Genomic DNA, 12,248 nt, shown 5'->3' on the forward strand with positions numbered 1-12,248 from the left:
TTATGGGTGATACACCCAATGGTTTATAAGCTATGTGATAAACCACTTTCTTATATTAAAGTTAAGGCATAGTTATAGCGCCATCTTATGTAGTCAGGTTTACACTATGGATTGACTATTTGTATGTTAGTAGGAGAGTACTTTCCCATATAGTATGTACTCTTATCTTTATGTTATGCAAAGAAGAGAAGAGAATAGAATAAAATTCAGCCATCCATCTCTCTTGTGTGATTATTTACTCTTATATGTGTGTATGTGCTCTTGCAAGGAAGAAAATTCGACCATCCATCTCTCGTGTGATTATCTACTCTTGTGTGTGTGTGTTATAGTAGGAGAGTACTTTCCCATATAGTATATACTCTTATCTTTATGTTATGTAGACAAGAGAAGAGAAAAGAGAAAAATTTAGCCATCCATCTCTCTTGTGTGATTGTCTGCTCTTGTGCGTCAAGCTCACCTTGTCCCCTGTATTCTTCCCAGGTTGCACATATAATGTGTATGCTTTTTACATTACACCATGTCGTTGGTTGATCTTCTAATTTTGATTTAGTTTTCTTGCTTTATTATTGTTAGCCTTTTATCCTTCAAAGAGAGAACATAAACTTCCTTTAGAGAGAAAACCCACAAACTTCCTCCCACTCACAAAGTATCATAGAGGTAGTTAGCCCCTTTTTAATTGAGGTAGTTAGTCCCTTTTTAATTGATGTATTCAAGCACTATTTTACTCTTTAAACTCATATAAGTAGCACTAGCAGGTTGGGGTATGGGAGTTGGGAGACTTGCAAATTTCGAGGTTCTGGTGGACCCATGTGTTATTTTTAGGCTAGAAGGGTGGCCCTTCATATCTTTGTGATATTTGGCTTCCTAACTAGATCTCGCTCCCAGCTCCCCCTCCTTGTTTCCATTTCCATTTGCCTTCCTTGTCTTTGTTGGGGATGTGACCTCCCCCTCCATGAATTCATTTGCCAACTCTTGCCTATGATTAAGTTAATTTTATTGCTATTTAATTTCATTTTATTATATGTTTATAGCTAACTTAATAATTTATGAAAGAAGGATTTTATGGCCTTAATCACAATGTAGGCACCTAAGATGGCAAAATATTGGAATCCAAGTTGGTTAGGTTTGAACACAGCTAGGGAGGGGGTTGGGATGTCATTTTGGTAAGCTAGATAGATGGTCGAGAAACTAGTTAGGGAGCCTATGGGATGGTAGAAAAATAACATCCAAGCTACCCAAGCTTGAACACAGCTAGCGAGCGGGTTGGGTAGGGTAATAGACAAGCCAAGTAGGGATAGTGCAATAGACAAGCCAAGGAGGGGTAGTGGGTTCATAGTGTAGGAGGTCATCGATTGTTGGTGTAGTAAACTTGGTCGTGGGCTTGTCGATCCTTTTACAATAATTGATCGTCAAAAGGGGCCCCATAAATAGAACCCCATGTCCCCTAGTTCATTCACGAAGGTATCTGCATCCCAATGCCCCCAATGACTCTTTAGCAATTAGGGCTATAAGCAAATGGAAGAGCAAATCTAGCAATCAACGTTTGTATTAAGACAACAAAGATAATTGTAACTTGGGCTTAGAGCTAGCAAAGATTGATCACTCTTGTACTTTGAACAAACATTTGAATATATGTTTATATATAATACAAGGATACAACTAGGATTGCTCTATTGGAATGTCCCAAATTGCACATCTCTCTCATCAGTACTCTCACATCACTACTAGTCTTATATGGGAAGCCTCTCATTCTGATAGATCACTCTTGTACTTTGAACAAACATTTGAATATATGTTTATATATATTCAAGGATACAACTAGGATTGCTCTATTAGAATGTCCCAAATTGCACATCTCTCATCAGTACTCTCACATCACTACTAGTCTTATACATCACTCTTGTACTTTGAACAAACATTTGAATATATGTTTATATATAATACAAGGATACAACTAGGATTGCTCTATTAGAATGTCCCAAATTGCACATCTCTCATCAGTACTCTCACATCACTACTAGTCTTATATGGGAAGCCTCTCACTCTGATAGAAAGAGTAGCAAAGATTGGTGATTAGATGTTTTATGCATAAGAGTTTCATGTGTTATATGGCCAAAATATTGATTGAGTCTTTTCTAATAATATGATATGTTTCCACTAAAAATATTGATTGAGTCTTTTCTAATAATATGATATGTTTCCACTAAAAATATTGATTGAGTCTTTTCTAATAATATGATATGTTTCTACTAAAAATATTGATTGAGTCTTTTCTAATAATATGATATGTTTCCACTAAAAAATATTGATTGAGTCTTTTCTAATAATATGATATGTTTCCACTAAAAATATGAAGCATTTTATATTAATATATGGCATTCCATTTGAATGATATGATTTCCAAAATTTATGCTTCAAAAATTGCATGTCACTTAGGATTTTGTCAAATTTTGGCCCTGGCACGTAATTTCAATACCCTCCTTAAAAAAAGATCTTCATTTGAATGATATGATTTCCAAAATCTATGTTTAAAAAAATGCATGTCACTTAGGAGCTTGTCAAATTTTGGGTCTGGCATGTTGTAATTTCAACACCCTCCTTAAAAAAGGACCTTTAATAAAGGTGACCCGCCTGTTGCTGGGGCAAGGCCAAGCGTGAACCCAAGTGTAAAAAATTACACCTTCATTTCAAATTTCAGAAATCCAAAAATCCTCGTTTCTTCCTCTGTTTTTCTCCCTCTTAGAGAGAGACTAAGTTGTGTTTAATAAAGAGTAGATAAAGTGTGTTTTAAAGAGTAGATAGAGACATGATAGAAGATGGATGCATGTCAAACATCTAATCATAACATCGAAATGTTCTACTCGACGGCGCGCGTGAGCTACACAAAAACTCTTGCATGAATCTTCTGCACAAATTTTTGCCCAACGAATCTTCTGCACAGAAGCCCTCGCCTTGTTCCTGCACTGTCCAAGCTCTCCTTGACTCCGAACTCCTGATTTCTCTGGTTAGGGTTTGTTTCTGCTTTGCTCTGGTCAGGCTTTTCTGGTTTCTGTCCTCCTCAGTTGCTCCTAGGGTTAGGGTTTTGCGTTCTGCGAACTATTTGTCCGGGGGCTTTAATGGAGTATGATAGCATCCATGGTGGCCACTCAGTGGCCCCTCCCAACTTTGCCTTCGCCTTCAATGACAGCAATTTCTCAGATCGGATCCTGCGAATCGAGGTCATGGCTGGACCGGCCACGTTGAAGCCGGAGGATGGAACCACTAGCATTGCAGAGTGGGCTAGGAACAGGAAACGCAGAAGGGCCGACGCAAAGAAGGATGCAGGTACGTTCGCACCATGCCAAAACCCTAATCTCTGTAAAATTTCGGGTTTTCTTTATGCTACTCCCATAAATTTTTAATGGTGAGATTAGACTATTATTGTGAGATTTATTGCTAAATTTAGTTTGCCCTAATGGACATTCTTATGCTCTTATTGTGTGGTTTTCTGTGAGGATTTGTGGCATAATCTCTAGGCTTAGAATCTGCATGAAGCATATCATATATTCAAGTGCAATTTGATGTACAATTGACATTATGCTTTGGTCTTTTGCAGCAGTGGAGGCTGCCATTGATTACTCTGAGGGTCAAGAAGAGCAAATTATGGTTGGTTCTCAACAAGAGGCGGATGAAGTTGGGCCCTTTGATGATGATGAGCCGGTGGCAATGATCGAGGAATCACCCCACCCAACTACAATGCTCTCGAGTCCAGCTGGTACTTACACATGCTGATTTATGTTGCCAATAATGAATATTTGATAAATTGTATTTGGTTGAGCCTTTTGTGGTTCTTCCATATGTCGTTCCCTTGTGTCCCATTATTTTTTTTAAAAATTTTGGAACCAGCTAGGCCATTGTGAGAATAGAACTTTGACTATTTGTGAGAATAGATACGGCTTCCAACAATCTCCTCAACCATATGTATTCTATCGTGTCTATGAAAACTGCTCTATACTTGGCTTCACATCAGGATGTAGAGAGAGAGAGAGATGTTAGCATAATCTCCTGTCTCTACCATATTACTCAGTAGGGAGTGAGGGCTTCTGTTGTGGGTGTGCCCGCCCGAGTTAGAGGATTAGTCTCCATTTTTCGTCATTTTTCCATTGTTTTCCCAGTTTTTTCTAGTCGTGGGGGTAATTCCTGTGCTGGCCGACTACTGTGATGCTGGCTGACTTGATCATGATCTGGCCGACTGCTTTTTCTGCTGGCTGACTGATGATTTCCAGGCGTGGACATCTCTGCAGCCTGTCGGCTGTTTTTGGGCTGGCCTACTAGAGCAGCATCCTTGCCCCCACCTGTATTTTGTACCGGATCTTGTTGTATATAGCAGAGTTTATACAACGTCTCTCTCTCTATACTTCTGCATTTTCTTTCTCACATCAGTTCTCATTTTCCGTTGTGCATTCCGACATGGTATGAGAGCCCCAGGTGGCTTGAAGCTTGGAAATAGTGAGAGCTTGAGGGTTTGCTGTTTTTTGGTGCTGATTGGAGAATTCTTGGGCCGTTCGGGACTTGGAGAATGGATAGAAGGCGGCCATCGCTGTTGGATAGCCACCTTGCATAGTGTTTGCAGCCTCTTCTTCATTTTTTTCCCACCCACCCTCCCTTAACAAGACCTTGTGAACTCTTGAGATGGCAGATTTGCTTGAGATGGTTGAGAAGCATGTGAAGATCCCCACTCTCCCCACATTCCCGGTGGATCGACAGTTGGTGGTGGAAACAAACAAGTGCTAGGTGGTTGAGTAAACTAGCAATGAATGTAAGCCTTAAATAAAGCGGTTCATATGTGTGTGAACAACCTCTAGTTTGTATAAGTCTCTTGTGTAGGAGCAACCTCTTAAAAGGCATATGTGGTGGCATCATACTTAGAATATTTGGTGGAATCATATTTAGCATATGTGGTGGCATCAAATCAAGCATATGCTTAGAATATGTAATGAGGTCTCTCCTATAAAACGGACCTACTTGTATAATGAATTCATGCTTTCCACTACGTCTTGTACTCCCATGATCCCTTTAGTGTTGAGTTGATCATCTTGTTAATTTTCATCTCTCCTATTGCCACCTCGGCCAACTCCCTCCGCCACCGCCCCAGCTGGTGGTGCGCCTAGTCCTGCCGCCTCTCCCGCCGCCACCTCCTTGTTTGCCAATTGTGTGTGCCGCCTTGCTTAGCTCTGCGACTTGCCTAGCCCACTGCTCGACACACTTCCTCGCCTCCAGCTTCGTGGGTGTCTAAGAAAGGGAAAGAGGGGAGAAGCAACTCAACTCACTAGCATCCTCTTTGAAGAGGTATAAGCCTCTTTTGGGGCTTTCATTTTCATACATAAATCCAAGGCCTCTCTGTTGCATATTTAGGGATTCTTGTTGATAAGGGGAAGTTTCCTAAGGTGGAAGCATCCATAGGCACTCTTGTTCTTGTGCACTACTCTCGGAGTCTTGTGTTAGCTCATTCAAGTATACACCCTGTTCTTGGTATACTTTTGCGATCGCACCTTCAATCTTGTCATATCCTGGTGCCTTGTCAGCACACTCTTGTACCTCTCTTTTTCTCGTATTTTTCCAAGAGGTCACATCAAGGGGGGGCTTCCTGTTCCTAGTTCTCTCTCGAGCTTTGAAAATTCTCGTATTACTGCGAGGATGTCGCAAAGAGCCACTTCCAATGAGCTTTTTGGATTCGGTGCCTTCATGACAACCGAAGATCGACTTGATGGTCCCAACTACTCGTTATGGAGTTTCATGCTCAAGAATCTCTTAATTGCCAAGGGGCTATGGGAGATTGTCATGAGGCAAGAGCCTCGTCCTGTTGTACCAACTCCTGGTGTCTCGACATCAAGGGCGAGGCATTACAGCACCGCCTCCTGGACCGAGTGAAGACAAAAGACGGTGGGATGCTCGTGATGCTCAAGCAATGGCCATGATCGCTCTCAATCAAGCGCTCGATTGTGCTTCACATCCTATCTTGCAGCTCTGCAAGGGTTGCTTGGGAGGTCCTCGAGACCATGTTCCAGTCCCGTAATTAAGCACGAGTCATGTACCTGATGCGGGAATTGGATGACCTGACCATGGACGAAGGTGATTCCAATTCAAATCATCTTACCAAGGTAACATACTTAAAGAACATCTGCTGAATATAGATGAGGTAGTTGATGACAGGAAATTGATCACCACCATTCTTAACTGCTTACCTAAGTCCTATTAGAGTTTCCATACTTCTCTGAACCTCTCTATGAGAGGAGGAGGCAATCCTATATCCTTGGAGGAGTTGGTTGGATTACTTCTCCAATAGAAGCAGACAAGGAAGAACAGATCCAGGGGTGATGTAAGCAAAGGAGACCTAGCCTACTTCTCCAAGGACAAAGGCAAAGTGGACTCGTTATAGGGTGACACCAAGAAGAAGAAAGGAAAGTGTCATTATTGCCACAAGCCAAGACACTACATCGAAGAGTGTCGGAAGAAAGGAAAGTGTCATTACTGTCATTACATCGAAGAGTGTTGGAAGAGGCTCGCAAAGTTGAAAGCTGATGAAGACTCTGTTATTAGAAGTCATCTCTTGTCTATTTTTATACACCAGGGCCTTTGTTGTGGGTGTGCCCGCCCTTATGAGGTGTTTTATCATTTTTCCTCACTCCCCGTATTTTTTCCCTATTTTTCCATGGTGTGGATGGATGCCAGATGGTTGGCAGGAGCACCTAGTGGCTGGCCGACTGTCCATTCAGCAGTTGTGTGGCTGGCCAACTGCATATTCAGCAGTCGTGGAGGTGCTGGTGGCTGGCCGACTTGCTCCTACAGTCATGGAGGCCATTTACTGCTGGCCGACTGCTGTATGCAGTCGTGGAGAGCTTTTACAGCTGGCCGACTGCATGCATGGGGCATATAAATAGGCCCCGTGCTCCTCACCATTTTCTGTATCATACTCCGGGATCTTCTTGTGTATATAGAGCAGAGTTACACGCCTCTATCTCTCTCTTGTGCTGTATTTTTCTGCATGCGTTTTGCTCGTGTTCCCAGATCTGGTCATCATCTCCGCTGCGTATTCTGACATGGTATTAGAGCCCTAGGCTCTAGATAGTTCTTGGGATTTGTGTGAGCAAGAGGAGGACTGCTGTGTTGTTGATTGGTGGACCGTACGAGACTGTTCGGGAAGAGGAGAAGCAAGAGGACGGCGGGCTGATTTGCTGGACAGCCACTTGCAGGTGTTAGTTCTTCTTTGTTCCCACCCACCCACCCTTTTCAGAGTACATCCCCGCAATGGCAGATCTGTTTTGAGATGGCCGAGAGGCATGTGAAGATCTCGACACTCCCCATGTTCTCGGTGGACCGTCAGTTGGACGGGAACAACTACGGCATATGGAAGGTTATGATGGAATCTGTTCTGGAGTCTTACGACCTCGCTGATTTCGTCGTTGTTGGGGTTCCACGGCCGGAAGTAGAGGAAGGGGAGTTACCGTCGATCCGAAAGGACCGGGAGGCTCAGACACAGATGTGGGATCGTGTCAACGCCAGGGTTCGTTCGTTTATCTTTCTCAACTGCACACCGCAGGTAATCAATCATGTAAAGCATATGACACTAGCCAGAGGTATATGGCAGCATTTGACCTCTTTACAAGAGGGTATCGCCCATGAAGAGGATTTCCTTGGAAGTACAGATGCGGGTTATGAGCCCTGCAAAGTCGTCGACGATGCGGGAGCATATCAACAAGCTGCAGGTTCTTCAGTAGGAAGTTCTTCAGGCGGGGAAGGAGATATCGTCAGAGGACATGGCCATAACGTTGCTGTTGCACTTGCCCTCTCAGTACTCAGCATTTTACTCGTCTTTGATTACCAGTGGCAGGCTCAGCACCATCACGTGGGAGGAGCTTGTGCCCATGGTCCTGGACCAGGAGGAACGATTCACGAACCCTCCTCAGGGTGGAGGTTCGGAGGCCTTAACTGGCCAACGGTCGAAAGGCCGTAACACGGGCAAAGGGAAGGCTTCGTCGGAGAAGTCTTCTGAGAAGAAGTCCGTTACTGACCGCGAGAAACTAAAGGCAGAGAGGACCTGTAATGATTGTGGTGAGAAAGGCCACTATTGGAGGCAGCGTCCCAAGCGGAAGACCGAGAAGGGTGAAGATTCCTCAGCAGCAATCATGAAGACTCTGGCTTTTGTGCACCTGGAGGTGGTGGACACCGATGTTTGCTTTTCTTCAGGCAGGGAGGAGATTGAAGGACTCTCCGCAACGGATACTCGGGAGTGGATTCTAGAAAGTGGTGCTTCCAAGCACATGACTCCTTCCCGTTCCGGTTTACAGGATCTCTGCAGGCTTTCTGGTCACATACTTACTGGGGATACATCCACTATCCCAGTTCACAGTGAGGGTAGGATGGAGATAGTTCTCGATGGCAGAGGGGGGAAGAATTCCTACCAGGTGTTGTATGTTCCGTCACTTGGTTTTCATCTCTTGTCAGTGCATCAGGTTTGGAGAATGGAGTTTACAAGCTTTCGGCACTCTCTCTCCTAGGTCCTCAGGTTTGTGATGAGTGGCAGTCTGGTGATGGCCACTTAAGTGTGGATACGTTGCAGGTACAGGCTTTCCGCGACCAGATGGTGGATAGCTTGCCAGTAGATGGCAGCAGTTGGCAGGAACTTTCCAGTACTGATGTTGGTAGTTCTTGTGTTCGTCAGTCAGAGGAAACTGAACAGGTAACTTATGCTCTGATGTCTCGTAGTATTCGGGACAAAGAACCTTCAGTAGGTGAGGATGTTCTTTCCACGTTGACCTTTCGGAAAGCCAGGCAGGTGGCAGTCGATTACTTGCAGAAGGAGGTGCATACTCCAAGCTTTGTGGTTCCGGATTTAGAGGGGGTGGTTGACAGGTTTCAGAAGGCCTTGCGTGCTCTTCATCAGGTTTCTGGGACTTGGTTTTGCACCGTAACAGGTGTTGATCCTTGTGAGCAGTGTGATGCCTCTTTGACTCAGAATGGTTCATTGATCTGGTTGATGGACACCAGATTGGATGGGAGCTTCCTGATGAGGCGGTTGAGCTCATGGTTGCAGATGACTCTTTGGGAGGCAGGATTGTGTTCCTGTGGTTTCTGCGGCATGCGAAGGATCATGGACTCTTGTACACAGGAGGGGGATTGTTGGATGGAGTCCGACTCCACGGTTGGAGTGACTCAGTTTGGGGAGGAGATCCGGACACGAGGAGATCTACTTCAGGCCTAGGAGCAGTTTTATGGAGCAGTAGGAGACAGTCATCTTTTGCCTTGTCGAGGACAGAGGCAGAGTACCGAGCTGTTTGTGATGCTGCTTGTGAGGTGGTGAGGATGCAGAGGTTGCATTGCAGGTTTGGGCTTCCACTGGAGGTCCAGAGGCACTTTGTTCGTGAACAGATCGTTGGTTGGTGAAGACATCTTGCGAGTTCTGTTCGACGGAGGACAGTACGGTGGACCTCTTCACGAAGTCGCTATCTCAGGAGTTGCTCAGGCGGCACCCCAGCTCCCTGTGGTTGGTTTCACAGCCAGGAGCTGAGAGGGGGTGTTAGAAGTCATCTCGTGTCTATTTTTATACACCAGGGCCTTTGTTGTGGGTGTGCCTACCCTTATGAGGTGTTTTATCATTTTTCCTCACTCCCCGTATTTTTTCCCTATTTTTCTACATTTTTCCATGGTGTGGATGGATGCCAGATGGTTGGCAGGAGCACCCAGTAGCTGGCCGACTGTCCATTCAGCAGTTGTGTGGCTGGCCGACTGCATATTCAGCAGTCGTGGAGGTGCTGGTGGCTGGCCGACTTGCTCTTGCAGTCGTGGAGGCCATTTACTGCTGACTAACTGCTTTATAAATAGGCCCCATGCTCCCCACCATTTTCTGTATCATACTCCGGGATCTTCTTGTGTATATAGAGCAGAGTTACACGCCTCTATCTCTCTCTCTTGTGCTGTATTTTTCTGCATGCGTTTTGCTCTTGTGTTCCCACATCTGGTCATCATCTCCGCTGCGTATTCTGAGAGACTCTGCAAATTCCGCTTCTTCTACCTCTGACGACAAGAAGCAACAGCCAGAAGATAAAGTAAATCTAGTCCAAGATGACTGGGCATTCTAGCCACATTATCACTATGGGGGGGGAATGTTAAATATTAATAGTGATTAATGTGGGAATAAACAAGTGCTAGGTGGTTGAGTAAACTAGCATTGAATGTAAGCCTTAAATAAAGCTGTTCCAATGTGTGTGAACAATGGCTAGTTTATATATGTCTCTTGTGTAGGAGCAACCTCTTAAAAGGCATATGTGGTGGCATCATATCTGGCATATGCGATGGCATCATACTTAGAATATTTGGTGGAATCATATTTAGCATATGTGGTGGCATCAAATCAAGCATATGCTTAGAATATGTAATGAGGTCTCTCCTATAAAAAGGACCTACTTGTATAATGAATTCATGCTTTCCACTACATCTTGTACTCCCACGATCCCTTTAGTGGAGTTGATCATCTTGTTAATTTTCATCTCTCCTTCTTCTCCACTTTTGTGTGGCTGCTCTCTTGACATTAGCCATCATAGACAACCTCAGTCAGTTGTAGAGGTTGAGCCCGAGGTTGGAGATGTCAAAATATGTAGCGGAAATGATAACCAAACTTGGGTCCACAAGAGCAAGTAGATTGCAGAAAATAGACAGCACAAGAAACACTGAGAGATAGGCGTGTAAACTCTTCTCTATACACAAGATCCCGTACAAAACTGAATGATAAAATGGTGAGGAGCACGGGGCCTATGGATGCAGTCGGCCAGCGCATGAGGGCTCTCCACGACTGCATAAAGCAGTCGGCCAGCAGAGAATATCTCCACGACTGTGTAAAACAGGTCGGCCAGCATCAGCACCTCCACGACTGCATCATAGGCAGTCGGCCAGCCACCAGGAGCACATGAGGTGTAGTCGGCCAGCACGAGGGGCTCCTGCCAACATGTGGCATCCATCCACACCATGAAAATGAGGAAAAAATACGGGGAGTGAGGAAAAATGATAAAACACCTATACAGGGCGGGCACACCCACAATAGAGGCCCTGGTGTCTGATTAAGACAGGAGATGACTTCTAACACCCCCTCTCAGCTCCTGGCTGCGCAATCAACCCAAGGGAGCTGGAGTGCCGCCTGAGCGTAGCCTGAGGTAGAGACTTCGTGAAGAGGTCCGCCGCATTGTCCTCCGTCGAACAATAAAGTAGCAAGATGTCACCAGCCAAGATCTTCTCACGTACAAAGTGATACTGTATCTCTATTTGCTTGGTTTGGGCATGGAAGACCGGGTTCCGAGCAATAGCTATACAACTCTGGTTATCGCATTGGATGACTGTGGGCTCCTTCTGTGGAAACCCAATCTCGCCTAGCAGCCTCCGCAGCCACACAACCTCGCAAGCAGCACCACAAGCAGTCGGGTACTCTACCTCTGTCGAAGAGAGGGCAATAGTTTGCTGCCTCTTGCTGCTCGAAGAAACTGCTCCTGAGCCGAGGGTAAAACTGTATCCTGAAGTAGATCTCCTCGTGTCTGGATCTCCTCCCCATTGTGAGTCACTCCAACCTTGGAGTTTGACTCCATCCCCTCCTGTGTAAAAGAGTCCTAGATCCTTTGTACTCTGCAGATACCGCAAGATCCGCAATCCTGCGTTTCAATGAGACTTCAATGGCGTCTGCATAAAAGAGCTCAACAGCCCTACGGAGAAGCTCAAGTCCAATCTGGTGTTCAGCAACCAGATCAATGAACCAACCAACTTCTGGTACTGCGAGGCATCAACTGGCTCACAAGGATCAATAACGGTTAACTTTGTGTTTGGGTCCATCGGCGAAGTAATAGGCTTGCAGTTCTCCATCCCAAAGGCCTCAAGCAACTCATGAACATACCGCTGCTGAGAGACAAAAAACCCCCTCTAGGTCTGCCAGATCTCCAATCCCAAAAAGAAGTGGAGTAAGCCTAAGTCGGTCATCTCAAACTCCTTTGACAAGGCAGCCTTCGTCACACCAATGTGCTCCACATGACCGCCGGTGAGAATGAGATCATTCACATAAAGGATGATAATCGTGACCATGCCGTGTTCCCGAAAGAGATACAGGTTAGGATTTGCAACCGATCTCTGAAATCCAGTCCGAACAAAGAAGGAATCAATCTTCTGATTCCAAGCCCTGGGAGCCTGCTTAAGACCATACAAGGCCTTATGTAACCTGTAAACCATCCCTT

At 45.1% G+C, this 12,248-nt stretch overlaps 1 protein-coding gene across 4 annotated transcripts in view; it reads left to right on the forward strand.

The window, feature by feature from the left end:
- The first annotated feature begins 2,756 nt into the window (after positions 1-2,756).
- Positions 2,757-12,248, forward strand: part of LOC147632447 (BTB/POZ domain-containing protein POB1-like) — a 56,916-nt gene continuing 47,424 nt past the window's right edge. Inside the window, exons 1-3 of one of the 4 annotated variants that reach the window (XM_086807273.1) lie at positions 2,757-2,935; positions 3,330-3,357; positions 3,596-3,754. In XM_086807273.1, coding sequence (XP_086663399.1) covers positions 2,897-2,935; positions 3,330-3,357; positions 3,596-3,754 — 226 coding nt within the window. In that variant the 5' untranslated portion in view covers positions 2,757-2,896. The other 3 variants (XM_086807271.1, XM_086807272.1, XM_086807274.1) reach the window with 3 other exon arrangements.

Source organism: Cibotium barometz, chromosome 13 (genome assembly GCF_041138505.1).
Source record: "Cibotium barometz isolate CiBa-2024 chromosome 13, ASM4113850v1, whole genome shotgun sequence".
NCBI classification, from domain to species: domain Eukaryota; kingdom Viridiplantae; phylum Streptophyta; class Polypodiopsida; order Cyatheales; family Cibotiaceae; genus Cibotium; species Cibotium barometz.